The sequence below is a fragment of the Apteryx mantelli genome, chromosome 1, assembly GCF_036417845.1.
Source record: "Apteryx mantelli isolate bAptMan1 chromosome 1, bAptMan1.hap1, whole genome shotgun sequence".
Taxonomy (NCBI): Eukaryota; Metazoa; Chordata; class Aves; order Apterygiformes; family Apterygidae; genus Apteryx; species Apteryx mantelli.
The window spans coordinates 167262115-167288188 of NC_089978.1; the positions used below are offsets into that span (position 1 = coordinate 167262115).

Below are 26074 nucleotides of genomic sequence, written 5' to 3' on the forward strand. Positions count from 1 at the left end.
GAGGCTCATCATTCTTCCCTAGTTAAAGGCTAGCTTTAAGCGTGGTTTGAGGACTCCAGCTAAACAATACCATCCCTAGATTCATGAAAGTGCAGTTCAGAGAAAATAGCATGGGTACTATCCCATTTTTCATTTAGATTTAGCTGTATCCGAGAACTGTTACAAACTATCCCATAGTGTATTTCCTTATCAAAATAACTTAAGTCCCAGGTTCTTACAAGTCTACTTGAAAAAATATTTTAAAGGACATTACTTATTTTACAGATTCATTATTTCAAATGACCTGTCACAGAAAATTACAAAAAATAATATAATGATGTGGAGCAATTAAGCACAATACAATATGTAAGTATGAATTAAAGCTGAAGTTCTCTTTATTTAAAGAATACACTGGATCTTCTCAAAAGTCACATCTCTTACTATAAATTTTTCTAAAAACATGTATAAATAGATGCGAGTATAATTCATCATTTAAGTAAGTCCTGTAGGAATTTAGGGGGAGTCCCATGGCCAGAAATGTCAAATACCTGCTTTATTTGATGTGCTTGAATGTTTTGTTCCAACTGAAAATGAAAGTTTAGAACCTACAAAACCAAAAGTAAGCTTTTGGTTCATGGCTTCAAAATGTGATCAAAGTACAAAGAGTAGTAGTATTATCTTTCAAATTCTGCAAGCAGTCTTAAACAGCTGGACTCCACTTCCATCAGTCTTTCTGGGATGCTATAGGGTTCATCTAATAAGGAATGAATGGGAATACATAGGAATATATATATAACTCCAGTCAATGACACAGAGCTTTAACTGATTACAACTTTAGCTAAGGAGCAGTTATAGAAATGCGTTTTTATTATCATGTAACTCATTTTAAAAAGTAGCATAATACAGCATCTCATGTTATATGCACATGTTAAATGAGAATGACAAATTGTGAAAAGTAGCCGTAAGTCATCATTAGTAGAATGTTTTGGGTGTTTTCTTTAGTAGGGTCCTGGAAGGACTGATGATCCAACATATTCATTGATGATGCAGATGTAAAATGGGTGCTAATAAAAGTTTGCAAAAAAACAGACTAGTGATTAATGCAGATAAGACTGGTCACACAGAGTGATCTGTGTAAGCTGGAAAAGTGAGCCCATTCAAACAAAAAACATTTTTCATAGAGCTACAGGTAGGCTGTCTCTTTGGAAGGGTAAGACTGCATCCTGGAAAATACCATTTCTGGAAAAACTCTAGATGTCACGTCACAGTGGAGAAGCAATTTAATGTGAGCTCCCCCTGTGATAATATGGCAAGAAGTGTGAATGCAGTCTGTGAATACAGACATAGGAGAATAGTGAGAATAGTGAGTAGAGTATGGAGGAGCATATTCCAATGACACATAGAGTGATAAATTATGCCCAGTGCTACACACACATGTTTTAAAAAAAAAATTATTGACAAACTGGGGAAAATGCCAGTTTTCCAGTCTGGAAAAGTACTTATAACAGAGACGGTATTTTTAATATATCCAAAAAGAAACAGAGATTACATCCCCTCAGTTTATGTATCCCTAAAGAGGAAAAAAAACACAAACAAACCAAAACAAAGAATACCAGGCTTTAATGGCTATTTAGCATAGCAGAGGTGGACATTGGAAGAACCAATTATTAGGAAGTGAGGCCCAGCAAACTGAATTTAGAATTAAGATACAATTTTTAAAAGAGCAAAGATGATTTAGCCATTTGAACAAATTACAAAGGAAAATGATGGATTTTTTTCATCATCCATCTTCAAATCAAGACTCTTCAGTCTTTCTGGCAAATATTTTTATTGAAAACCAAGTTATTGGATTCAATACAAAGATAAGCAGATGAAATCTACTGTCTTGCAATAGGTAGGGTCAGACCAGATTATCTAGTCATCCTTAAAGACTTGTACTTTAATGGTTCCTCATGACACTTTTGTGCAATTATCTACTTCACTGATGATCATTTGAATAGATCAAATAGGGGGAGGGAAGCTTGGAAATGAAACTCAAAAAGGAGGGATTGGAAATTCCTGATGGAGATAATACAGGGAAAATTTGGTTAATGAGTAAAACAAGGGGCAAAAACCAGATGTGTTCCTCAAAGTATGTCCCATATAGTGAAGCTACATGTAATAACTACACATGTAATTGCTTATTTTGTGTCTTACTACCTAATGGCCAAGTTCTATAATCATCTTTTGACAACTTTCTTATGAAGATCAATGAGAGATCTTCAAGTTGGGAGCACCGCATACTCCTAAATGCCTGCTACAGGCCAAAGTCAAAGATGGCATGACTTTTCCTTTATGATGAACTTGCCATCTCCAGTTTAGTATGTTACTTAGCTCCAGCTGTTACTGTTCTTAGGAGTTTATGCTAGATTCCAGAATTAATCCAAGAGGATTGCTGCTATACTGGATCACTTCAGATGCTGGCCAAAGTGAATGTTATCCTGGAGCTCATTTGCAGCAATTGAAAGGATAAATGTCCTCCCCAGTAGTTTAATTCAGGTCAATGTTATTGGAGTACATGTTGTTCAGGTATTACTGAGCTTAATTAAAGGTCATCTTCGTTATCTATCAGGAATGGGTGACAGCCCAGCTAAAAGAAGTTACACAGTGCTTGGGGTTTTGACTTTCTCTGCCTGTCACTATTAATGATATGATTGCTAACATAGTACCTTCTGTGCTCTCTCTATATTCTATTTTCCAGAATCAGATACATACTCAGACAAAAAAGTTCTCCTTCAGTCATTCTTCACTGCCTGTTTGTTCTGTATGAGTCACTTCTGTTTCTCTCCATATCTCCCTTCACTCCCACCTTTCCTATTTAAACTACCCTAACTCCTTACATTCCCACATTTCAGGAAGATATGGACATGCACAGGGATAAGATTTGTTAACTCTACTTGAGAAAAGTTGTAGAAATTCTCTATTAACTTCTCTTTCCATATCAGCTAAGGCAACTTCTATTCACACCTGTTTCTTGAATATGATTTCAGATTAAACAATGGAAGACATTCTTAAAATGTATTTTCAAGGTAAAATAAAAGCCAATATTTCAGCACTTTTCTTGTTCTGTATTTTAGCAGTACCTACATATCTGTTCCATTATCAAGACTCTAAATGCCAGGACGATATGTAATATATCTTTTATTTCATCACTGTACAAAGCAAATCCTTGCAGCCCCCACTTCTTTATACCTTAAATGCCCAAAGCTTTATTATCAGTTAAAAAAAAAAAAGCACTGTGCTAAAACCCACGTTATTTAACATATTAAATACAACTTTGTGACTAATGTGATTAATTGTGACATTTTCAAACACTTCTTCACTGGTCTTGGACAAAGAGTTTGAAAGTAGTCCCCAAACCCATATGCTGCAATGCTACCACACTTATTATGGAAGATTCACCCAACATGTAAAATGGTCTGCAATGAATTTGGATGTTCTTCAGCTCTCCTGCAGGTTAAGTTTCAGTAAAGGGAATAATTAGATGCATTTAACATCTGCTGCAAAGCCAGCAACATGATTTTTTTGGAAGCTCTGTACAAAGACTCATAGTAGCATTCCCAATCTGTTTCCAAGTTAATTAAACTGGGAAAGAAAACAAAAATGCTTTTTACAAGTGAAGTATGTTTTGTAACTGCTTTCAGTGAAAATACTGCTTCTTTCACACGTTCTCTTTTGAATCACTGTAATGTTGGCCCTGCCCCTGCTGAAAGGCTCTGTTATTGTTGCTTGATGATGGATCAGTTTTCTAAATTTCATGTAAATGCAAATAGCCACAACCTACCGGTGCACTTCCAGATATTTCAATAATGATACCCACAGTTTTTGCTTAAAGACACTGGCATGTTTTTTGGCAGAAAGATGTATATATTTTGTGTACCTCCTTATTTTCAGCATCAAACAGTAAAAAAACATCATAAAGATCAGGACCAAGGCCATTGGCTTGTCTTGAATGACTACTGAACAAGCATTTAATGACTAGTCGCAAATCTGTCCTCTTTCACAGCAAAGGGAACATACCATTTCAATTCCTTCAACATGAGACAACACAGACCAAGTAAAATGTTCTATTGTAGACCCACACAAGAGCTTTAATCAAAGCACAGACAGAATACAGTATTCTGAAAAGTTCCCTCCCTCAAAGATATAAAAATACTTCATAAGAAAGGCAAATTTTCATTTTACAAATAATATACAAATATTGCTCATTGCAAACCATATAATACATTTCTATGTTACAACTGTTGCCTTCTTTTAGGATTGTGTGTTCCCTGAACTGTTCTCCTTAGGAAACTTGTCACCAAAAGTGTAATGAATGTATTGCTAACTACGATGGAAACTGTTGAAGAAAATGATTCTAAACATACAGTTCTTTTATCCATCAGATTGGTACACTAAAGGGATTACTCACATGAATTATATTAACATGGATAAATGTTTTAGGGTCAAACTTCAAGCAAGACCGAACAATCCAGACAGTCCTCCGTGCTCTGAAAAAAAAGGTACCATCATGCTTTGTTACCAACCTAAAAAGCAAATAAGCCACTTTGGAGCTTGACATTTGGGGCTGATTAACTCTCACCTTCAGAATTAATTGTAAGAGAGAACAGATTATTCTAGACAAAAATAAGAGAGATGAAGTTACTAGTTATTGAGATTTAACCAGAAAAGGATGCTGTGCAGACTATGATTTCCACTTTACCCCAGGCACGGAATATACAAAAATCTGCTCATGCTATTTGATATCCTAGTACTGGCTTTCCATTGTCACAATTCTCCTCCTCTCTACTTGCCACATTCCATCATCCGCTGAAGTAGATTTGTCTCAGTCATTTAACAAATGATTCTTTTCTGGAGGCCAGAAGACTTACTGAAAAACACAACGGACTCCAGTAACTGGTGCAGAAAGTCTGGGGAACATCTGAGGAATGCTTTGATTTGTGGATGATTGGAATTACATTATGAAAAAATTGAGAAACCTTGAATGAGGAATAGAGATTGGTGAAACAGTAGGATTCTACTGAAGGGAGAAAGGAATTCAATACCTTTCCTTCTAAAATAAAGCTTTAATGAAAAAAATTACCTGCTGAATGTTACACAGTCTCACTGCAGTATGCTCTTTGCTCAGCTGTAGACTGGGTCAACCCGCTTGATGTCCTAAAGATGTACCTTTAGGTACAGAAGGAAATACCCAGAATGCACAGGAGGAACCACGATCCACATCGTAACAGCCACACACAAAATAGTAACTGATTCAGTTCTTTTGGTGACACTGACTTAGACAGGGACTCTGTTCTCCTTGGCCCACTTTTTCATGATGCGGATAATGTATTCTACTTGAGGATTACCAGTGCTCCTCAGAAGATGCAGCACTTCCCGTAAAGTCTCTCTACAAAGGTGAAAGGCAAAAATTTAAAGGATGGTGAGAATCAACTGCTATCATTTGAAGTTTCAATAAACAACCCCCTTACCCCCAAATATTTTGCAAAACATTGTTCCTGGACAGAGAGATGTTTCCATCTGCAGAGCAGAAAGAGGTAAAAATGCGCAACAATTTAGATCCTAGGACAATAAATACATCAAAAAAAAGTCTTGTATGCAATTTCAACAAGAGAGAAATTAAAAGTAAAAATCAGCAAAATATAATTAATTGGTTTTGAATTTAGCCCATATACATATATATACACACACACACACACGTATATAATTTATATTACATAAAAGTGTGTATATATACATATATGTATATGTGTATATATTTAAATGTGTATAATTTATATCATATATATATATAAATACGTAGGAGTGTGTGTATATGCACATATATGTGCATATATGTATATATTTACACACACACATACACACACACTTATAAAAATCCTTACTCTTGCAAAATAGCTCCCCAGAACAAAGCAAATTATTAGGTTTTTTTCTGTTTGTTTTTATGCTATTTGCTAGTCTTCAGTATGGCAACATCCAACTTAATGCTGCCAAAGCACCATCTGCCTTACAAATAAATACAAATAGCATGGAAATGAGTATTACTAATAGGATAAACCAGTATAAACCTACAGTGTGCCAGCTACTTTACAGCAAGAACTTGCATGCATAATGAAGAACAGGTAAGCTATATATATTTTACTGCATCTAGTGCAGTACTTGCCAAAAGGGCTCCTGAAGGGTGCAGCAGTTAAAGACATTATGCCAGCAGAGAAGGGGATACAAGAAAGATGTAAAAGCCAAGGTATACACCTTCCAGTCATGTACAAACAGCAACTTCGGCCAGGGCAGAATGGCCACCTGGCATCACAGCTGAATATTCATGAGGGAATAATTCTTAAATGTAGCTTCACTACTCTCTTTCATTCTTCCATCAAGTGAAATGGGCCAAAAGTAAAACAATCAGCAACACTTACAGACAACTTCCTTTGAGCTTTAATCAAACAAGTATCTTTGTCTGACAGGAACAGAATCTTCAGAAAGCGAATTTTAGTGAAAGCCCAGTCTCATCTACTCATTGTTTAGAGAAACAGTGTCCTTCCTGGATTGTTGAGTAAATGTTTCCCTGTTTTTGTTCTATGAACCTTAAAATGCCATAAGATAGTTTTCCCATTCTCAGGCCATCGACATGAAATGAGTTCCTTTCCCTTAGGATATGAACATACTATATTTATAACTTAGCTCTTGCTAGTATAATGACCAGCACTATATTTTGGTTCCCTGCAGTTCATAGCATTCACTGATAAGATACTCTCCACAATATATTCTGTAACTGATGGTTTGGAAGACAAGCTTCAAGAAAACTACATATGGAACCACTGGTCAGAGTTTGTATTTTCCAAAAGGTCAAAAAAGAATTGGAAGAGGACATGCATTCCTGAAGCTAGGATTATGATTCTAGCTTACAGCTAACTGGAAATAGCAAAAGAGCAAATAAATTCATATATAACAAACAATACTTACTTTGCTTCTCGGCCAGCTAAGATCATCTGAAAGACACCCACACAAGCGCCTCTCTTGCCTTCCCAGTATTCAGGATTACTGTCCAATCTCTCCAGAACATCAAATGCTTTGGCTGAGTAGTAAAACTGACCCATCTGTATAAAAAGAGAAACATGACATATTCCTGAGTATATGACCATCTTTCAGAAGGGGATTAAACATTTTGATCTTGGTTTTCTGAAATCAGCAGTAAGTCATAGAAGCAACATGCATTTTCCTGGTTTTCTCCTGGCAGTGAGCAACACAAACAGGCACATTTCAGTTCCTTGCAGGAAAACAGGCAATATAACATTATTATTGTAGGTCTTTGAACATATTATAGACAAACTGCACTGTGAACTTTGTTAGTTGGCTATGACCAGCTCTGTTCTTGTTTTGATCATATATAGCTAACATTAGCTAACAGAACTTCTTTCGTGCCTTTGCTTTTTACAACCAGCATTAACCTTTAAAGTATGAGTTGCCCTATTTACAGTAGGTACAAAGTCCTCTTAATATCAGATTCAAACTATGTCAAACGTTTTAAAACAGAATCGATTTTCCTTATCTAGAGATGGTCACACAGGCAGATTTGGATGTCTTTTGGGTTTAATTTAAAGCTAAGTTTTACTCTTCATTGTTACAGTACAATACAAAATAAGATTCAGCGGCACTTTAATCCAGAATTTTCCTGAGCATAGGAAAATTCACTGTGTATCCTATCTTTTCTCCATCAGTTTCTCTATTTGTGAATGGGAACAGGAAGCGAGTTGGTTGATACAGTCAGTGAGAAAGGAGTAACTACAGTAAATGTGGCTTTTGAAGTTAGTAGAACTCATGTGGACCTTATTTATGACTGTCAATTTTCTTCACTTAGGCAAGCCTGAGTAGCAATGTTGTTTGTCCCATGAGAGATCACAGAAGGCAGACTGCACATAACCTCCCATTCATTGGTGGCTAGAAGCCTGTGCCTGCTGAGAAAACAGGGCAAGCTGTGGGAGTTGTATTGGGATACTTTAGTCAGAGAAGTACAGGTACTGCAGAATGAGTAATAATTCCCTTTTCTTTGAATACATGGTGATTTTACCACAGGGACCGGCAAGCACTTATCAGATGGAAATAAAGAGTGAGCATAAACAGTTTCAGACATCTCAGCTAAAAAGAAAAAAAAGAATACTGATCTCCCCAAACTGGCAACTAAATGAGTTTCATAACATTTGATGAGAGTGAACTGTTCCATTGAGCAGATTCCAGCTGAATGTTCTCCTTCTATCTCACATAAAAGCAGGAAGAATGCTTTGCTTCAAATCAAATGCTGTTCCCTATATTGATAAGATGGGCTTTTCCATGGAGTAGTAGCAAGAAATTAGCCAGAAGTCCTGCATCCCAGTATGACAGCTTTCTCACCAAACAACTCCTGCAGGCCAGGATAAACTGCTATGAGGCATCCAGCAACACCTGGTCTGAGGTAGCTGTTGGCCTTGCTCCATCCATGTTCTTTTGGCATTCTGTTAAATGAAGCCGAGTGCGACTGCCATCTTCAGTTACGGCTGTGGCACTTTCTACAGACCTCCAATATAATATAGTATTTCAGAAGCAACTGGAGAATGTTACACAGACTCAATGTGAACCTTACCATTTAGTGGGAGAGGTACAAACAGCAGGTAGTGTAGGAAGATAAATTATAATGTTACAGTAATTATTTTTGAGTCTTCGCAATGAAATTCCTTGGTCTTTGGAGCAGTCATCTGTGGCCATGTGTAGGTAATGTACACAGTCTGAAACATTTAGTCCTGTAAGCGCAATTTTTAAGAGTGCTGGATAAATCAAAAGGTGGAACTGCTTCTCCTCTACTGTACTATATGGTTTTGAGAGGAATTTAGGCAAAGTAATCAACTCATTGAAGTGAAACTCAAAATGATGTAGAGATCACTCACTTTCGCAGTTGGCAGTCACCAGAAACACCTAAGGCCTAGCCACTTGCTTGACCAAAAAGACCATTTTAGGGTGAGATGGTGAATGGAATACTTAGAGATGCTTAAGACAGAATTCCCTCAGTTTTGGAAGAGTGCTTTTGAGATCACAGGGTAGATTGTCTGACTTACAGTTAAATGTTCTTTAGGATTTTGAGAAGCATGGTACCGTCAGATGAAAGAAAACAGACAGCAAGAAAGAATGTTATGAATGGTATGCAGATATTTCTGCTCTTTGGAGAGCTTGGCTGAACTGAGAATCATTGGGAGGTTTTCAAGACCACTCTTACTATCTTTCCTCCATGTTAGGAAGTTTGGTCACTGTGTCTCTAATAAATCTATGCTAGCAGCTGCTCTCTCTTGTGTATTCATTTATCTTAGGAGTCTCTACTGAACCAGATCCATGAGCTTTAAGTCTATTATCTTTGTTCTGCTGTTCTCACATCTGCCTTCTTAAAACAGTACACTATGACACTGTCATGGTCATCAAATTATAATCTGTCTTTATATTCTACATTTAATTTAAATTAAACCTAACATGGCTGCTCCCCAAATAACTTCAGCCCTCCTTCTAATATAAGCGGCTTGTGCCAATACATTCTGAAAATTTGATGGCCTGTGTCTCACCATAATGCTTTTCTAAAGAGCATCCCCTTCTCCCATCACAGAACTGCTATTCCTCTTTTCTAGGTCCCAACACAGTGCAATCATCCTTGTAGATGGCAGAGAGGATACTTGGATCTAGCATCCCATTGTTGTCTACTGAAACACACTGCACAGCAGTACTCTTTGCATAGGACAACCAATTTTTTTTTCTCCTATAATGCCATATACAATCCTCTCAAAACAGTTGGTCTTCATGTGTCTCTACATCCACCCTATGGATGAAACTCTCATGTTTTCTTTGACAAGTTTTGCAGAAGAACAAAGACCTCGATAAAACAATTGCAAACAGCCTCTTGTTCGAAAATGTTTGCTCAAACTTCTAGTTTGCTATGCAACATTTTATTGTGCTGGACTGAAAAAAAAAGAGGTGCTACTAATATGGAGTACCTCACTGTAGGTAAATCTCACAGAAAGTTTTCATTTGTCCATTAAGAACAAATCTGAGCTAAGTCTCCCTGTGTATAGGCACCATCTAAAGAATAGGAGGTTAGGCAGATCCCCAAGACCTCTTCACTACTAATGTAGCTTTGTATAAATGAGAATTTGGAAGTGTGCCAGTAGTATATTAGCACTCACTATTTGAACTAGTAAACATACTCTAGAAGCCTGGTACATATAAACTAGCTTATATTTTAACTTGTTCTAAAATGCCCAAACCATCTGTTTAGTCTCTGCTAAAGTGGACACTGTCTGGTCTAGCTTGATTTTTAAAAGCACATCAGTCAGGTCAGTCTAACCTCATCTCTTTAAAAATCTACTCTAGAAAAGGTTCAAGAGAAAAACTGTTATGTGTTAGCATGGATCCGACTAGTAGTAAAAGAAACTGTTGTTACTGTATTAATAGCTCAAGCAAGCAGTAATTACCAACATTTTAATCAGTGGGTTGTCTACCCAGAAGACCTGTTGGTTAAAAAGCTGACTAGTCCTTGCCAACCTATGTACATTAATAATAGTCATATCACTGTTATAAGTGAAAATTCACTAGTGGTGACCAAGATAGAAATTATCGAGAATGGTGGTTAGTAAGACCACTGAATTAACATGCCATATACCAAGCTCCCAAGGGAAGACTCACTTTGTAGCAATCATTTGCAATGAGCTGCAAAAGACTAAAGGATTCCCCTGAGGTCTCCATCTTCAAATAGAGCTTCCAGGCCAGCTGTGGTTTCTTATTAATAATATCTGCAATAACAACAGAAAGTTGAGATTGTGGAAAAAAATACACCATGCACAATACTAAATGGCAGGTGGAATAAATATTCCTAAACCTCTTTGCTCAATGTAACAGCATGCCTCACCCTACGAGCATGAGGTTGGGAAGGGAAACTTATGCTGACATTTTGCCTTATTGGTGATAACAGTAACTCATTAGAGAATACCAACATCATGAAGAAGAATTACGAAGTTTACATCTCAAAATCTACATTTCACAGATACAATGATAACCACAAGTCCTATGATTTTAGATGTGATTAAAGAACAGAATGGAAAGTGTTAGAAAAGGCATTTTATCCAGAACGAGGAGCTGTGGCAAACCATTTAGGTGGTGAGACTTAGGATTGTGTGTTCTTACACATAGAAAAATTTTAATTGGCACTGAACTGAGGTCTTTAATACTTGGTGCCCACTGCATTCTAAACATTCAATTCCCATGGTTCTTAGCAAACAAAGGAATGCAAAAAAACCTCTACAAGCATAACAAGACTCATCATTATGCATCTACTAGAAAAGAGCTTTGAAATTCCTGAGATTTTGTGGTCATTTTAAATTTGCATATGTGACTGGAAATTTTCATTGGCCTTTAACTCCAAATATCACTGTTATAACACAATTAGAAATGAAGCAGTCTGAATCTTCCATCTCAGCTAGTGGAAATTCTACTAGGATGTTTGAATACTAAATAGCTAAATTGAACACTAAATTCTAAAAATTGATTTTCTGAAGATAAGAACCCATTCTGTTTAACCTGTGGTTTATATTGTTAATTCTCAGTACATTTAAGTCTTGGGGGAAAAAAGAAAAGGAGATGAAGTATTTCTTTCCTTTTCAAGTCTTACCAGCTACTCACAGAGAACACTGGCTGTTAATGCATGGACCACTCTTGTGCTCTTTCAAAAGAGGGATTGTTTAGCTTTCTCTCTCTGTGCCCGCTCAGCCAATAGATATGTTGCATGTAGAATGGGTGGCAATCATCAACAATGAACATGTAACACCAAATCAGAGGATTTATAGACACTTCTGACGTAGGAAGAAGGAAGACATTAAACCAGACTTTCTGTTTCATTAGCTCCACATAACATACACAGTGGCAAACAGCCAGGTCCTAATTCCACACATGATTTGTTGAGCTAATGAACCCTACCTCCTTAACAGGGAGGGGAAAAAAAAGGAGAAAAGAAAAAAAAAGCGTTTATGATACCCACTAATTACCAAGCTATCCATATAGAGAAATATAGTACCATGCTAATTCAGTGGCTTTTTACCTTCTCTGCAGGAGGAATTCAATATAAATTGTAAAACATTAAACAAAAAAAAATACATTTTTTTTGGATGCTTGACAGTATCTCCACTACTTTGCACCCATTGCAAATATTTCAGAATTGAATTATCTACAGCTTGATACCTAATCATACTCTGGCATGAATGTATTCCAATGCTTTGTAATTTCCATAGCAGCTTTCATCCAGAAGGACATAATAGTAATTTACATACTTGACACAAAAAGACCACTACACTCATCATTGAACAGTTGCATCTGTAAAGAATTCTAGCAGCTGTTTGGGAGTGAATATCAAAATTTTAAGACAGATATAGAAGAATACAGCAGCTCTACTGAAACTTCACCAGGAATTTAGAACAGAGAAAGGCATACCCAAGAATAAGTAGTAACCCTTACAAAAGTGCTATGAATTTTTTTATTGATAACATGGTGCTAATTTTACCTCTTGTATAAAAGGTAGCACCCTCAAAAAGTTCTACATCCCCAGCTCTATGTCAAAGAACTGCTTTAGCAGAGAATGAAAGGGATGAGCACTACTACTGAACTACCATGATTTCCCTTTGCAGTGGGAGTTCTCCCATCAGAAAAAATATATAAAGAATCCATAAATAACCAGGCACTGTGGATTGATGAAAAAAGGAAGAAACTGGCATGTCCTAAAATACGGTCAAAGATAGCCATGCATAGGTATGATGTGCCTGTCTGGAAAGATCACGTTAGAGATGCTGACCACATCTGCAATATGGCACAATGCCCTGAAATATATCCATTTAGATTCCATGTACTACTACTCAAATTTGATTATGATATGAGAACATTTTTGTATTGAGGCACTGTAAGTAAAACAAATTAGGCTAGGAAGTCTCAGACTTGAGTCATTAGAAAAGCCCACCTCTATAATATGTCACATGCTGCCAGGTAGCCATGTCTATATTGAGGTGTGTACTCTGTAATGTTTTAAGAACAAGTTTGGAAATATTGAAATTTTTTTTATAGGATATTAAGGATATCGAGAGCTTACTCAGTTCAAAGGAATAATGGACAAATTTATGTAAGAAAAAACATGCTGGCAATTATAAAGGAAATCCCTGAGCCACAGGTGTTTGAATAGGGGGAAGTATGGGGTGATAGGAAGGAAAACATCACACTTCTTTGCCTGTTTTTTTTACTCTTCCCTAGACATCCAATGTTGGCCCCTCTTATCTAAGAGGGCATTGAGGTAGACAGACCCTTGGGCCTGACCCAGTATGGCTGTTTCTATTTTATGTTTTAACCATTTCAGAGTTGTAACCAATCTTTTAAGACAGAAAATCTTCATTCAAACAATTGAGTAGACAATTGAGAACAAAAGAGTTCTCAGGTTAGGACAAAACTGCATTGACAGAACCATAATAGCACTGCACTGAAGCAGCAATTGCTTACAAAAGCCATATGTATGAATGGTGCAATAACCACCCACACTACAATTAGTGCAATCAGTTTTTCACTTTCATAGTCCTAAATCCACCTACAATATTAAATTCGATTAGGAAAGTGGATTGCCAAGACTGATGCAATAGAGGAGGATCTATATTCTGCAATGTTGAGAGTAAAGTGACTCACAGCAGCGAGCTAGCCAGCTAAGGTAAACAAAATCATTCTTTATCTTCTCACTCTGGATCAAAAGGAACACCTGCAGGAAGAAGTAAAATAAAAAATTATATATGCATGTGCTTTTAAACAAGCAGAAGGCAGACCTGCCTCGTTTCAACATGCAGCTAAGGCTTAAGCCACATGAACAACTGCTTCATGAGAAGAGTTAAGGTATGGACTTGCAGTGCAGGGGGTTATCTCTGTGTCAGGCAGGTGGAGGATTCAACCACTCCAAAGCTTATCAAGGGATTTCTGCAGCTTCAAAACACCAAGCTGTACCGAAGGTGCGGCTTGCTCTGAACAAGTGCAAGTGGGCAGCCATGCAACACAAACAGCACAAAGGAAGACAGGCTGCGAGAAAAGCTATTTGCAATGTGTTTGTTTAGAAAGCAATGCAAGCAATTAAATTAGCATCTTCCTGAAATACCAGAAGTTTCACTATACATATATGATCCTTTCTTCCCCACACATGTCAGAGATCATTTTGGGTCAGCAAAAAACTCTCCCTAACTGGTTTGGTTTTAACAAGGTTCTGAGGCAAAACATTAGTATTGTCCTACATTTAAAAATCTGTTCTGGCTTTACTTGCAGAAAAAAGGCTACTTGTGCCTTTCTGCAGGTGTATTTGTTCCTTTACTAGGATGCTATTAGCAAAAATCAAAATGCCTTTATAGAAGCAGATGTACACACTGGAAGAGTGAGTTCTGCTAATTACTGACAGTTTTATTGGTTAGACATTTCTAACTCTCTAATTTTGAAAAAAAAAAGCATTATTACTATGAGTAGCACTTTATCATAGGGTTTATTTCATTATGCCCAGGGACGTAATCTTTTTAAGAAGTTATATACAGTACTATATGTGGAGATATCTTACAAGTTTATGAGATGCTGGGGAGGGGTAATCTTTATCTGAAAGTGCCATCAGTCAAAGATGAGACACCAGGACAGACTAATCAATTTATTTACATAATCCTATGATTTAAAAGCATCAGCTACATAACACAAGTTTGTACAGAATCACTGATAAGAATATAAGCAGGAAAAATGTGGATTAACAACAGCTTACACCCTTGTGCTTCTCTTGCTGCCTGGCTGCAGCTAAAACTTACTTACAGAGTTATCATTTTCATTTTTTATGAACTCTCAGTATCAGCACAGTCTTGCTAGCATAATTTCAAAAGATATTTACCTGCATTTTCATTAAGCTAACTAAATTAAGCTAAGAGAATTGCAATACACATCCATTTTGCCTGACACTCTTAGACATATTTCTGAAGGAAAGATGGAATTTCAGATCACAGAAATTAAGCGAGGTGTTGGAAAAAAAAGAAAAGAAATAAGCAGGGGGAAGACTTTGTTGCTCAAGAAACCTGAAGGGTTAAAAAAATTAGAAAAAGAGGAAAAACAGAAAAAGATTCAAAAATTATATGATTTGCTTAAAAGAAAATTTTCTTGGTCTGTCTTCTGATAGCCTTCTGGAAAATGTTGCTTCCATCTTCATAATAGCTATTTGCTTCTGCATATTTTAGTTGTAATTAAGTTTCTGGTGCACATAGACACAAAAAATGCTGTGTGTATAAGTTAATCTCCTCCAGCTGCATCTGGATGCTGCTGAATAAGATAGCGAGCACCTCCTCTTTTCCTCCCACATCTCCCAGAGGAAGAAAATGTTTTTGTTTTGTTTTTTTACAAATTTCTAGGGACACCTAGCAGCTCTTAACTATTCGGTGTCTTTTGCTTAACATGTTCTAGTCAGTCTGAACAATAAGACTGCCTGGGATCCCAGACAAAGAGTAGGAAATCTGATTAATAGGGAATTCTTTGATCAATTAGAGATAGCTGCAAGCACTCTTGTGATGCACCACAAGCAGCATGACTTCCCATGTACCTCACATTACCAGATTAGCAAGACAATCTTTTCTGAATAGTGTACACTGAGAGTTTCAGTTCCTCTAAGAAGGGGAAAATGAAGTTCCACACAATCTGTTTATTTTCAGCCAACATTAAGATTCGGAGGGAAAGGAAAGAAAGAAGGGAGTAGGTGGAAAACATTTCCATTGTTGTTTTTCAAAGAAAGTAAATACATACCTCTTCAGCCTCACTAGAATTGCCCATGGCAGCTTTGGCTTGGGCGTAGTTAAAGTTAAAAGTGTCATCATTGTAGAAGTAACTCTGGAAAATAAGCCACACAGACAAAAAAAACTTCCATGGTATAATAACATTAAAAATAACCCCCCCAAATCCGAGTCGGACTATATCAAGACAACGGGAAGGAAAAAGAAAAACCCACATTATGAACATACGGCATTTATAAACAGTGGGTAGAAAATTATGGACTGGCTTTCCATCCTACATTTGTGACTACAAACATAGCAGAAACATTCCACAGTATTAACCATGAGAGATCTGGAGAATGCTCCAAGCTCAAAGTCGCAGTGGCAGCTTTTATGGGTTTAATTTTCAAATTGGACATGTGAAGACATGCTGTGATGCCATGGTTTCTTTACCTTCCCCAAAACTTACAAATCTAGGGTGGTGAATAGGCAGTTGACTCCCTAATGGCTTAAGGAGATGAACAGTTTGTTTTTGCAGGACTTCAAGGCTCAACAGGAGATCCTGTCGATCTGGTTTTGTGACAGATGCCAGGCTGACACCCTGGGTCACGTGATGAAGGTGGAGCCGCAGTACTGGACTGTAGCCAGGGAACATACCTTGTAATACGGCTTCCTTAAGCACAAGCGTTGCTTACAGGCACCCTTCTCCCTATATGAAGTGCGACACTAAGGTTTTTCTTCTACCATAATATTAGACTGGACATAATCAGATTAGTGGTATATTATGTTGATCTAGCCGTATCTTTTCTGACAAGCTGCATGGGCCAGTGCAGGAAATATGATTCTAGCTATAGATGAGCCAGATCTTTGTGTTTGACCCAAACAGCTGAGATTTAATATTGGTCAAATGTCCAGATTAAAGTGTAACTCAGATTACCAGAAGTCAGCTGAACACATGCTCCACGTTCAGTACTATCACCACAACGCTGCACAGGTAGGCCTGGTGTAGGTAAGCTGGAACTCAATACCTTAGCTACAAGCATGAATAGGAAGAAGCAATGAGGATTCCTGCCAGGCAGAATTAGAGTATTCATGAAAAACACAGAAAAAGAGCAGGGTGGTTTATCCACTGCCCAAAGCCACTGCAAGAAAAGCTTTTCTGGGTGCAAAACAGCAAGGTATGGGACACAGAAACACTTTTCCTTATATAACACCTATGAGAGAAATGGAGGTTGTGTTAGGCAGTTCAGTTTTTAGCTAACTTTTGTTCTGTTCCCTCACTAGGAGTGAGAAGGAGGTAAAATCACAGTTGGGACTGTATAAGGGATACAGGAAGCAAGGGACAAGACTCTTTCCCAGGGCTCTCTATCCTCTTCCATTATGGAGAGACACTTGAGAACCTCCTCCCTTCCCTGTCCTTGGCTGTCGGAAAAGGTACTGACTGAGTCCTCCTATATACATCAAGCCAGACACACATGAGGGAAGGTGGGGGTTGCCACCATTTGCCAGATGTCTAGGTTTCACCCAAATAGTCTATGTTAGGGTCTGGAAAGAGTTGGCAAATATAGCTTGCTACAGGAAAGCATAAGGATGAACCAGTCGTGTGAATCTCAAGCTCAGTTTGTGAAACATTTCTGTACCTTTAGGGTGAACTAACTGGTTTCACAGTATGAGAAAGGCAACACTTTGCTGTATTTTTCCCCTATGATGTTTTTGGGTGAATCAGCACAAGTCCCAGTTTAAGCAAAAGCGGTGAGCAAGATGCTAGTTTTACTGCATGAACGCTTCCTTCTGTTCAAATAGCCCCCATTGTAATTTTGAATGAACATGGAAAAACTCCATCAGCAACCAAACTCGAAACCTGTGTCATTCCATCCAGGCTGTATTAGTGCTAGAGATCAGAAATGCTGCGAAAACAAAACTGGTAGAAACAAACATGGGCTGCCAATAGTGCAATGCGTTTGTGTCAGCTAGATTATTTATCTTCAGAATGGACACAGTATCTGTACTGCACTCCACTCTTTTGGGGTCTTTTACTGGTCTTCAATCTTTCCACAGAACTAACTGTGCTCTGAGTGATGTCTGTTTCAATGAGTTGCTCAGATATCCAGTCGAACAACGAAGCGTTCCTTGTGACCAGAACTAAGCTGACCCTGAATTAGCTTGTCTTCCCAGAGAATCCTCAGTGTTATAATGTCACCCTCAGGGCAGCTGGCATACATTTATAGTAAGGTGTCCTCTGAGACATTCTAGTGCCTGGAGCAGTTTTAATCAATCATGGATGAGGGTGGCGTTTCCTGAAAGAATATCATGCAAACAATCTTCACAGAGTGTACAGCTCTACCTGAAAAGCTACAGATATCTTACTGAAGTAGATACCTGTGAAATGAAACACACAAAACACATTGGAGAGCCACCTACATCTTGACAGAGAAATGTTACAGGAGAAACAATCTGCACCCCTGAAATCAGAAGAGGAGGGGAGTGACCTGACTAAGCCTGATCAGTGGCTAGTCTCAGGTAGAAAATGGTCGGTATCAGCTATTTCAAAAGGACCATGCAAGGAAAGCTGTAATAGGCAGCAAACTTTTGTCCCTAGACCTTGCTATTTATCAACTGCATTATGTCTCGAAGTACTAGCACATATTTTATTTAAGCTTGGATCGTTTTGCAACTTCCTACATACAATCTATGAAACTTTCCAAACTTGTGACCTCAAGGATATACTATGACAATGAGTTCCATAAACCAAGAAAATGCATCTTCTTAGAAAAAATGTCATGAATTCGCTGTAGTTCCAGTAAGCTGTATTTTGTCTTCAACCTCTCGTAATACAAATGGAGGTTTCAAATCTACCTTATTTATTCTAATCCTCATTTTGTATTATTTCCTTTTCTAACTTCTCTTTATAGCAAATAGTATCTCTCTCTCTTAAGACAATGTTTAAATTTCCAATAATTCTCTGAATCACCTTTCCTTCTGCATTTGAAGAGGGAGTGGCTGGTATTTCAAATAGGAGTATACAGTTATGTGATTATATGCATCGATCTTTTTTATATGAATTCTCCTTAAATAGCTTAATATTTTGTTACATCTTTATGAATGCATTGATGCTACAAATGTGAAAATGGAAGGAATGACAATACAGAGATTACCCTTGACTAAAATGGGTCAAATCAAAACAGGTGTATGGTTACTGAATGCCACCAAATGCATTTATATGTGCAAAATTTGAGTGTTACACACTGCAGAAGGAAAGGACCGTGGTCATTAACACACCAGATGTTTCTGGTGAAAAACAAGTCCCACAGATCTTGACTGGCCATAAGACTGACCTGCTAGATGCAGGGACCAAAGTATCATTAAATGTTATCAACTGATTGATCTAAACACACCACTTAGAATCTGCAGTTGGCACCATAACTTCGTAAGCAATGAGCAGTCAAACAAATTCTGAAATGAGGTTTCTGCAATATATCACTACTCTGACGCTCCTAAATCTAACAATGATTGTTTTATATATACATACATATATACATATATATTTGCCATAATTTTAACCATCTTAGCTGCATTTAAGTTTTGTATTTTGTTTCCTCCTTAACTACTACTTTCTTCTCTAACTACTTCACACTCTGTTATATTATCCTGGAAAAACTGTAACACTGAAATAAATTAATCTGTGTGACAGACCAAAGATATGTAAAAAGTGGATTCTGCACACCTGTGTGCTCACAGCTTTCTAACAGGTGGTAAATGGAAAAGACTCCTAACAGCATATCTCTGCCTCTTTGACAACTCACCTAACAGAAATACATCTCTGAGTATGGAACAAATAGGCACATACAACATTGCTGTGCTGTATGCGGAATATAACCAGCTTTCTTTTGCACATTAGCTTTTTTTCCTGCTGATTGATTTTGGCAAACTATTTCACCATGTTCACCATGTAGAGAAGCCCATTTTGCAAGCAGAGATCCAAATATGTATATTATAATATGCAACAGTAACACTCCTCACTTTTTTCTCCTTTCAACCAAAAAGCCTAAGTTTAAAAAACCGCCAACCAGTCATATAACCCTTCCCCTCCCCTATGCACACATCATAAAATCTTTTCTCTCACATCTGATGAGGTAAGAATGCTCCTTCCTCTAGCTGATAAATATAGCGGGATTGAAGGTATGCATACCTGTACCTGTCACGATTTCCGCCTCTCTCTTGACACTGTTTCTAAACATTAGATCTATTCCTCACCTGTATTTTCTTCTGCATGGGATCTTGCTAACATCTTATGAACTAACATGGACAAAATCTGTGCTCTTCCTTTTCCCTTCAGATTTTTCCAGCCCTTCCTACAATACTTTCTTTTATCCCCTCACAGATGCAAATAGTTTCATCTAATCCCTTCCCTTTAACACTGCTCTTACCTCATGCCTCTGCCCTGTCCTCTGATCTCCCTTCTGCCCACTCTCAGCCTCTTAATTTCTGTTTAGCATCTTGTTTGCTTCTGGCTGTTTCCTTTACAAGCACTAGCCATGTCTTACTTTCCAATACTAATCCTGACTCCATTTGCCTCTCCAGATGCTACCCTTCTCTGTCTCATTTCTAAGATTTCTTACACATCTTGGAGGCAGTGATTAATCTCATTTAACTTTAACCTTTAGAGGTTGGAACTAGTTGTTTAAGAACTTTTAAAAGTAAATGGAAAGAGATGGGCATTTCTATGAGGTGACTCACTCCATTCTAAGATAGTGTCAGAAATAGACAGGATGAATTCTCCTTTGGAATTTACCACCTATCTCTGACAGCTATAGAAGACCAGCAGGTGATTACTTATAACTAGAAGCCTGACTTTTAGATAGCTCAAGTTACGCAAAATGAATCTCATATTGTTAGTTTCTAGCACTCAGCTTCTCCAATTACACACACTCTCCAAACTGTTTTTTTGCCTCTTCATTCCACTGCCACTTGCAATTTTTTCAGTGGCCTCTTCCTAGCCAAAGTTTAAAAACATTTTCCAGCTTCATCTTCCTTGACTCATCAGCTGTTTTTGCCACCACTGCAACCATGGTGGCAACCATCTTTTTCTTCAGGTCTCACCCTCCTTAGAGTATCACAATTGTCCTCATTTAGCATATCTCTCTAATCATTCTTCTAGAAAACTCTCGTTCCCCTCCCCACCAAATGCAGAGTTCTCACTACTTTAGTTTCAAATTACTGGAACAAGACCACAATTACTTAATCCCACAGTCAGAATCCAGCCTCTCTCTCGGTCCTCACATCTGATTTATAACTGAACATCTTTAAGTTATAACCATTACTATCCATCAAGTACAGGTGATCTGATAATGTTGCACTACAGTAACTGCAGGCTCTTTCTCTTACTTGAAAAAAATGCAACATTGCCTGCAGGGAACCATTCAGATTACTTCTGCAAAAGTAATATTCCTAGCTCACTGCTTTGGTAATATTGCCCTACCTTAGCCCTTCAGTGGATGCTTTCTCTAAAAAATATAAGCTTTATTACTTTCAGGGTCCTTCATGTCCTATCTTCCTTACACACTCTTGTTCATCAAACTGCCCCCAGTTATCAACCACTGACAAAAATCTCCATCATTCATTTGATAAGTTTTTATACAAACACTTGTTTTGTTTCCATGCTGCCCAAACACATAAGCATCCACAAACTATCTCATTATCTTCCTTTAATTATCTTCCTCTTTTTCTTTGATGCCACCAAAAAGCCTGATAATGGTTAAATTGCAAGCAGGACAATAGCATAATCCACCATGGTGAACAATGCTATCTTATTGTTTGTATACATTTTGATCCATTTGCTGTGTTTACAAGCTATGTCCCATTTTAGAGTTGTTTGTGTTTCTGTATCTTTTTCTGCTTACATACTGCCTCACACAGCACAGTCTTAATTCCAGTGATTCCATGCATTACAATACTCCCTATACTAAATAATAATACTAACCTTGACTGAATTGAGGTATATCAGGACATCACCAAACTGTCTAAGCAGAAAGAAGCAGGAGGCCATGCACTGTCTCCCTGGAATGGTATCTAAAATTCAAAAGAGAAATGCAAATTTTTAGAATTTAAAAATTATGTTGTAATGGAAATTAATCCCACAGATTGCTGGCAACCTGGAAAGTGACTGTGTCCTAAAAATAGTATAACTTGCCTTTTCAGGCAAAGGATTATACTAAAGGTTAGAAAAACTACTAGATCACCTTGTCAACTTTCTCCACTGCATACAATAACTATTGCAAGACTGCATTCAACAGCACATTCTACAGTGACAAATTGTTTAAGTAACAGGACATTTTCCACAGATCATCTATGTAGCATAATTCTACCATTAATCATTCTACTCTTTGGAATTGATACTTGTTACAAATCCTGAGTTTGTTATTCTAAACTAATTTTGTTTTCATGCATTTGGGATTGCCACACTGCTCATAATAAGCCATAAATAAGTTTGGCAGATCAGTTCAAATGAGTGTCAGTAAACTTTTATACTATGCTGTCATCTATTCTGAAATTGCTAGCTGTTACTGAAAAGCTATTTCAAAGCTTTTTTAGAGATTTTAAAATACATTTACTAGGAATAATTTTTGTTAGATCCAGCCAGCAGAGATTGGGCAAAGATGGAGGAACTCAAGTAGCAACGGGGGAGATATATTCCCAAGTGGGTACTCTGCCAAATGACCATTAGAGAGCATGCTGCTCGTTGCAGAATGGTGGGGTGACAGGAGGCGGTAAGGTCCTAAGGCCTTAATGGTCCTGAAGTAATCTGATCCTGCAGGTTGGTTAGTTACCATCAATTCACCCACAAAGGAAAATCAAAATATTTTTTCTGTATACAGGGGCCTTCAAACGTACAAAATTTCTATCTTTGACTCTGCATCATTGCACAAAACACAGCATTTCCCTGAAAAGCTGTAAATTCTTCTTTCCAAGGTCAAGTAGTAATTATTGCTGGAAAGCATCATATAAGATCTCAAACACATTTCAAAGAAAGGCAGAAAACTCTCATTTTTTATACTGCAGCACCAGGAGATACAGGGCTTGATGTCCTGTCATTTCCTTATAGAGACATTCCATCCTTATCCATGGCTGGACCACATTAGTCAGCTCTCTGTCTTAGAGAATTATTTTATTATTTATATGGTATTCACTTGGGAGCAGAACCTGGCCTGTTTATTTATCTCTCCTTACTTACATGCAGGCCTACCTATCATTACATTTATATGCGTTGGCAGGACAGTAAGAGAAACAATTTTTTTCAGTGTTCCTCTATTCTTGTGGTAATGAGAATGCTGGTATCTCAAAAATGTCCCTTTCCTCTCACATGCGATTTTTAAAGTTCATAAGCTCATAGTAGTTTATTTTAAACAAAATCTAAGAAAAAAAAAGCAAAGAAATATTTAAAGAAGACTTAAAATTTGAAAATAAATTTTCACTAGAAATAAATCACAATAATGAAATATTAGAAAACTCTTTTTTCATAAATGATTGAAGAATTTCCAAGTTTCAGTATCTACTATCATATCCACATTTTGGCAGGAAATTGTGTTATCCCAGTATATCATCCTCCATGTACTTTTAATGAAAGATTTCATTAAAAAACCCAAACAAATTATACATCTGTAAATCTCATACAACTCAGCCACTAATAATGCTAATGACAGGAAAGCTAGAGTTTTATAGTTCTAATCCATCCCATGTGACTCATACAGGAAGAGGAAAAAGTTCTCCTTTCTAAAATTACTTCGGGTAACCTAAAAATACCTTTAAGAGAAGACTGCATGAAGTCCAGAGGAGATGTGTCATTCCTCCTCGCAACACTAGACATGCCTGAGTTGTCTTAAAAAGAGGACTACTGAAAATGAGAGGGGTGCTGTTCTCCATTATGTTGGCAGTATATAGGGTAGTTTTTAAGACTTATGCTCAGCATCAGAAACACTGCATTTCACAGAAGTGTTAATGATAATTTATTTTCACTAACGTTACATTCACTAATCTTCCTTTTGCCCCATTTCCTCCTTTACTTACCTCAGAAATCTGATCTGTGTTTCATTTTCTACCAAGTTGAGACACTGGGAAAAGATCACTTACAGCATGAGAATTAACTGTAAAAATCTAGTTATATCCTCCTCTGTAAAACCATTTCATGAGTCATTTAGGATTGAGAACTCTTACTAAGCTTAAAAAACCCCCAGTAATACAGAGCTGTTGTTTAGGGTGGTATTTATTGCTGCTAGAGGGTGAGCATTGACTGCTACACTGTAAGTGCTTCCGTTTTTTTGTTTTTGAGGTCTCTCCCCTCTTAAACTGCATAATCAGTTCCAAAACATCTAAGCATTTCAACTCATGTTGGGAAGTATTTTCATGTGAATTCTGTTCACTCTGTGTTCCTTGATTGTCTCAGTGAGAGATCTAATTAAAATAGCAAAGATTTAATTGATGACCCTAAATGACCTTACCAAATACAGGACAGTTTTCTTCATAAACTAACCGTTCTTGCTGCTTTTCCCTTAATCTAGTCATAGGATTTCTATGGTTAGCAAAAGGAAGTCAGAAAGACAGGAACTAGGTTTGAGAAAATCTTTCACACTTTCATTTTAATCTATTCATTTTTGATAATCCACATTAAGATCAGGCGGTTTGTGGGCCCAATTGCCAGATAAGAAACAGCATAGGATTCCTTCACTTTAATGAACACAATCTATTTTTCCATTATAGAACTGTGAAGCAGCTAGGTAACTTGATAAAAGACCTTGAACAGACAATCTAATGGTGCTAGCTCCTTGCAAGAACTGGCACAGTGCAAATGTTGAAACATGACTTCCAGGCCTGAAGAGCATGGATGGCTACTTAGCAAAAGCCCAAGTACACAAACAGCGAGAATTTGGCTCTCCATTCTAAATCCAGCAAATAAAAGGCAGCAGATCAAAAATGATCACAACTATTCGACATAATGGTTAATATGTTAAGTTATATAAGAACATAAAAATAGTCATATTGGATTGGCTCCAAAGTCTATCTGGTTCAGAAGCCTGCTTAATAAGACTATATGACTGAAAAAGAGTATATTTTGATTTCACACATAAGAATACATATGATATATAACACCATTCTTTTGAAGCTCCTCACCGCTTCCAGCGATCTGCACTGAGAGACTTCCTAAACAGCACTGAAAATTGTGTGTTAAACTTAACTCCTATGAACTTCTTTACATCTTTTGGTTTCTGCAACACTCTATATCAAAGAAGTTGCGTATTAGGTGAAAAAGTACTTCTTGCTGTTTGTTTTAAGCATCTTGCCTGATGTTCTATTTCAATCCTCCTTAGTTCTTGTATCATACAGTGACTAATTCTTCTCTATTTGTCTTCTCCATGCCATTTACCATGTTCTGTATCACTAACATAACCAAAATCAGTCACCACCTTTCCAGGCCATGTGACCTACTTTATTTAATCTCTCTTTGTTCAAGATGGTATCTCTTTCCTCTGATCATCTTTCCTGTTCTTTTTGTACCCTTTCTTGTTCTACCATATTCTTTTGAAGTGTAAGAACCAGAACTGCGAACAGTATTCAAGAAAAAGGAGAATCACAGCTGTATACACTGGCACAGCGATGATTTCTCTTTTGTTCTTTGTCTCTTTCTTCATAATTCCTAATATTCTATTCAACTTTTCTACTGCTTCTGATAATTTTATAACTACAGTTAAGGGTTTTATTTTCCATGTTTTTTTCCACATGTACTACTTCACATTTATCAAAACTAAATTTAATTTGCATCTTATGACCCCAACCTCTTATATTCTTCTGCAGTTTTCATAGCTGTGGGAGCTTTCATTTTTACTACTATGAGTAATTTTGCACCATTGAATGCTTAGTCATGTCACTATTTGCCTCATATATCTCATTATTTATGAATATAAGAACTTTCTTAAAGAAAAAAAAGTCTTTCAAGTCTTTCAAAACAAGCGCAAATATTTTATCCTTTTCACTGCTATTTCCCTTGAAATTTTTTGTTACAAGTGAGAAAGGTTGTTATGTAGCTCCCCTTCCTAAAATTAAGTACTGTAGAAAACTTTTGAGGTTTTTACTCATACATGGATTTTGAATTTGACTATACTCAGCTCACTGTAACAGAATTGTTTTTTGATCATAATATTTCAAGTCAGTTTCTATGTAACATCTGTATTAGTCATGAACCACCTGTTCATTTGTGT

The 26074-nt window shown here is 37.1% G+C and overlaps 1 protein-coding gene across 5 annotated transcripts in view; it reads right to left on the bottom strand.

Annotated features, from left to right (window-relative positions):
* Positions 1 to 813: 813 nt before the first annotated feature.
* Positions 814 to 26074, bottom strand: part of IFT56 (intraflagellar transport 56) — a 50795-nt gene continuing 25534 nt past the window's right edge. For 3 of the 5 annotated variants that reach the window (XM_067311052.1, XM_067311079.1, XM_067311072.1), the window contains 6 exons: positions 21805 to 21893; positions 15859 to 15942; positions 13741 to 13810; positions 10714 to 10820; positions 6982 to 7115; positions 1582 to 5407 (listed from right to left, as the gene is read on the bottom strand). In XM_067311052.1, the coding sequence (XP_067167153.1) occupies positions 5296 to 5407; positions 6982 to 7115; positions 10714 to 10820; positions 13741 to 13810; positions 15859 to 15942; positions 21805 to 21893 (596 nt within the window). In that variant the 3' untranslated portion in view covers positions 1582 to 5295. Of the gene's footprint in view, positions 1044 to 1581; positions 5408 to 6981; positions 7116 to 10713; positions 10821 to 13740; positions 13811 to 15858; positions 15943 to 21804; positions 21894 to 26074 lie in introns of those variants that run through there. The other 2 variants (XR_010886407.1, XM_067311062.1) reach the window with 2 other exon arrangements.